At 42.5% G+C, this 3,235-nt stretch overlaps 1 protein-coding gene across 2 annotated transcripts in view; it reads right to left on the bottom strand.

Moving 5' to 3' along the window:
* OGDHL (oxoglutarate dehydrogenase L) overlaps nucleotides 1–1,366 on the bottom strand; it is a 14,372-nt gene extending 13,006 nt beyond the window's left edge. Inside the window, exons 1-2 of one of the 2 annotated variants that reach the window (XM_045283641.1) lie at nucleotides 772–1,366; nucleotides 481–609 (exon numbers count right to left, since the gene is read on the bottom strand). In XM_045283641.1, the coding sequence (XP_045139576.1) occupies nucleotides 481–609; nucleotides 772–921 (279 nt within the window). In that variant the 5' untranslated portion in view covers nucleotides 922–1,366. The remainder of the gene's footprint in view (nucleotides 1–480; nucleotides 610–771) is intronic. The other variant, XM_045283640.1, reaches the window with a different exon arrangement.
* Nucleotides 1,367–3,235: the final 1,869 nt, after the last annotated feature.

Genomic DNA, 3,235 nt, shown 5'->3' with positions numbered 1-3,235 from the left:
CAGGTACCACCAGCTTTCTTCACCAAATTTACTTATGCATCCATCTTGCCTTCACCTTTCTTGTCAGGAAGGTGAGTATCACAGTGCCAGGTTATTAAAACAAAGTATTCTTGTATGGAGGGACAACTTGGGTAGAGCCCCAAAGTGGCTGGACCTTTTTAAAATCACTCTAATGAGACTAAGACAACCATATTACTGAGAGAACTTGCCTGTGGTCATCCGCTGATAGTAGAGACACATTTGCACGTGTTATTTGTTTACTTGTGTGATGTGAAACCCTAGTAGCAATCCTTTCTTCACTTAACCTTGTAGATGGGAATCCAGTTTCACACAAACCAAGAAACTGAGACTGAGGGGGATCAGGTGACTTGCCTGAGGCTGCATACTATGAAGTGGCAGAGCAGAGGGATTAGAAGCAGGACAGTCTCATTCTTTGCATCAGACATGTTGATCAGACCCAGTGGGAAGACCTTTCATTACCTGGTTGTTGACAACGATGTGCACAGTACCGTTGGTGGTATAAGAGGGCAGGTCGCTCAGGTGGAAGGTCTCGTAGACCACTCCCTGACCAGCAAAGGCAGCATCCCCATGTACTAGAATGGACATGATCTGCAAGGACATGAGCCAGAAGGAGTTGCCTTGCCCTCCTCCACTGCTGAGACCTAGAACCGAACCCCCAAGTTCCCAGCACCTCCTTGAGCCCAGCCACCAGAGACCAACCCTTGGAGACAGCCCCCAGAAGCCATCCCTTGGTGCCCAGACCGAGTTCACCTTCTTGCCCTCTGAGTCCCCACGGTAGAACTGCTCAGCCTTTGTCTTTCCTTGCACCACAGGGTTTACAGCCTCTAGGTGGGAGGGATTGGCCACAAGTGACAAAGTGATATTCCTATTTGTGGCCCGATTGATTCTCTCGTGGTACATGCCCAGGTGATATTTGACATCCCCAGAGCCCTGGAGGTTGAAAACAAAGAACTGGATAGACAGATATTCAAGTCAACAGTTTCCTATGGTGCCCCAAAAGACCTGGGTCCTGCTCAAGGAAGGTTGCACCATCCCTGATCCCCACCGTCTTCTCGCTATCCTTCCCCTCACCACCCCTCCAGGCTAGACTGAGGGAAGCTGGTTCCTTCGGGATCCATAATGCACCACCCACTTCTTCAAGCTCTGAAATCAAGTATTATCATCTCAGCATTATCAACCACAATAGACCTAAGGTGTCTAGAAGTAGTGAGAGTGGTGAAAAAAAATAGTGTGTCCCAGATTACAGTAGATGTGAAAGTAAGGGAAGAGACTCCTAAACAATACTGAGACACCTGGCTGGGTCTCTGGGAAAAAATGGAGCAAAATCCCTACTGCATTTCTTAGCCCAAGTAAATTCTGGACAGATCAAAATAAAACATGACAAACATCTTTTATAATCTTAGAATAGGGAAATGCTTCTTAAACTATATATGTAATCAATAGCCATAAAATACTCTGTTAAATGTGTTGCTTGTTATCGAGTTGGTTCTGCCTTACGGTGACCCCGTGCAGCAGTGTTCCACAGCATGTTTAAAGTTGTGGTCTTTCGAAAGCAGATCACTACTCTTAACCACCAATATTTTGGCTAGTAGCTGAGTGCTTAACTGTTTGAGCCACCCAGGGAAGACAACTAAAACCTAACAAATCTGTCATGGAAGAAGTAAATTCATGCAATTTTAGTGGGGAAAGTCAAACTGAGAAAAGTAGTTATAAAAATAAGTACAGGAGTGATGAAAATCAAAAGATACATGGAAACAATTAGTTAAATGAACTAATGGACCATGCAAATATCAGTTTCCAAACCCTATGACCAGAAGAACTATATGGTACCTGCTACCACTACCAACTGCTCTGAAAAGGATCACATTAGAAAGTCCCAAATACAGTGGAAGGAAAATGTGGAATAAAATTCAAAATCATAAAAGAGACCAGGTTTATTGAGATGGGTAGAACCCCAGGACTATGACCCTTAGTCACTCTTTAGGTCTGGAACTGAATTCACCCCCATGTTAGAGTGCTGAACAATTTGAGATCAAAGGGACAACATTTACCCAAGGGCAAAGCTCAGAGGGTTCGGACACAAAGAGGAAACACTGGGAGGTAGTGGGTTAAAGATAATACATTAAAGGGACTGGAGTGAATTAAATGTATAACTGATGATCTATCTGGTCTGTAAACCTTCGCCTAAATTAACAAGAAAAGGTTTAAATAAATAAATGCAGGCACGGGACTAATTTCCTCAACATAGTATGTATTTTATAAGTCAATAAGATAAATGAGCAAAAGCCAAAAGGAGAACCTAAATTTTTAAAAAATAGCTTTAAAACATATGAAAAGATACTCAGATGAATTGATGACAAAGCGGTTTACATTAAGATACTGGCAAAAAGGAAAAGATTTAACGGAAGCAATGAGACTGTGGGACAATAAGTGCCTTCACACATCTTCAATGGGCTCACTGAAGACCAAACGTTAATTTCATGACACATCGAGATTCAGCAACTGCATTTCTCAATCAGCCCCTTACAGATAAGTTCATTTACACCTGCACACAAGGATGTTTGCTATCACAGCCCTAATGTTCAAGGTAATTCAGTGACACAGTCAGTAGCTGTAAGAACTCACACAGCTCTACATTGGAACACAGGCAGCTCCAGGTGGGGTGGTCTGAATGACAAACTGTCAAGAGAAAGCAGCGAGGGGCCAGTCAGCGGCTCAGCACGGCCCATGGTGTTTTACAAAGCAGGCTACCCAGAGCATGCGTGATGTATCTGCATGGAACATTTCTGGAAGCACATACCTAAACATAAACAAAACCCATACGCAGGAACTGGCTGCCATGGAAGCTGTAGGAGCAGGAACAGGGGCTCACCAGGGAAACAGACTCTTGCTGTATTATCTTTTTTTTAAACAATAATTCTATTCCTTTTTAATATAAATTATTTTAAGCTTATCCTTTGACTATACACATACATATCATCATCTTGATTCTGAATGATTACTGTTATATACTCATGTATAAGCCAAGTTTTTTAGCACATCTTTAATGCAGTGTTTGTGGTAAAATTAGGTGCCTCAGTTGATATTCGGTTCGGCTTATACTCAAGTATATACGGTAACTATTCTGTGGGCAGGTGCTTTTATTCCCATTTTATAGAAAAGCAAATTGTGGCTCAGAATGGTAACGTTGCTTGGGCAAATTATGGATTCTGGG

This window comes from Echinops telfairi, unplaced genomic scaffold (genome assembly GCF_000313985.2).
Source record: "Echinops telfairi isolate 266 unplaced genomic scaffold, ASM31398v2 ScPeMD7_7465;HRSCAF=8503, whole genome shotgun sequence".
Classification (NCBI taxonomy): Eukaryota; Metazoa; Chordata; class Mammalia; order Afrosoricida; family Tenrecidae; genus Echinops; species Echinops telfairi.
This window is presented reverse-complemented; position numbering and strand designations above follow the sequence as displayed.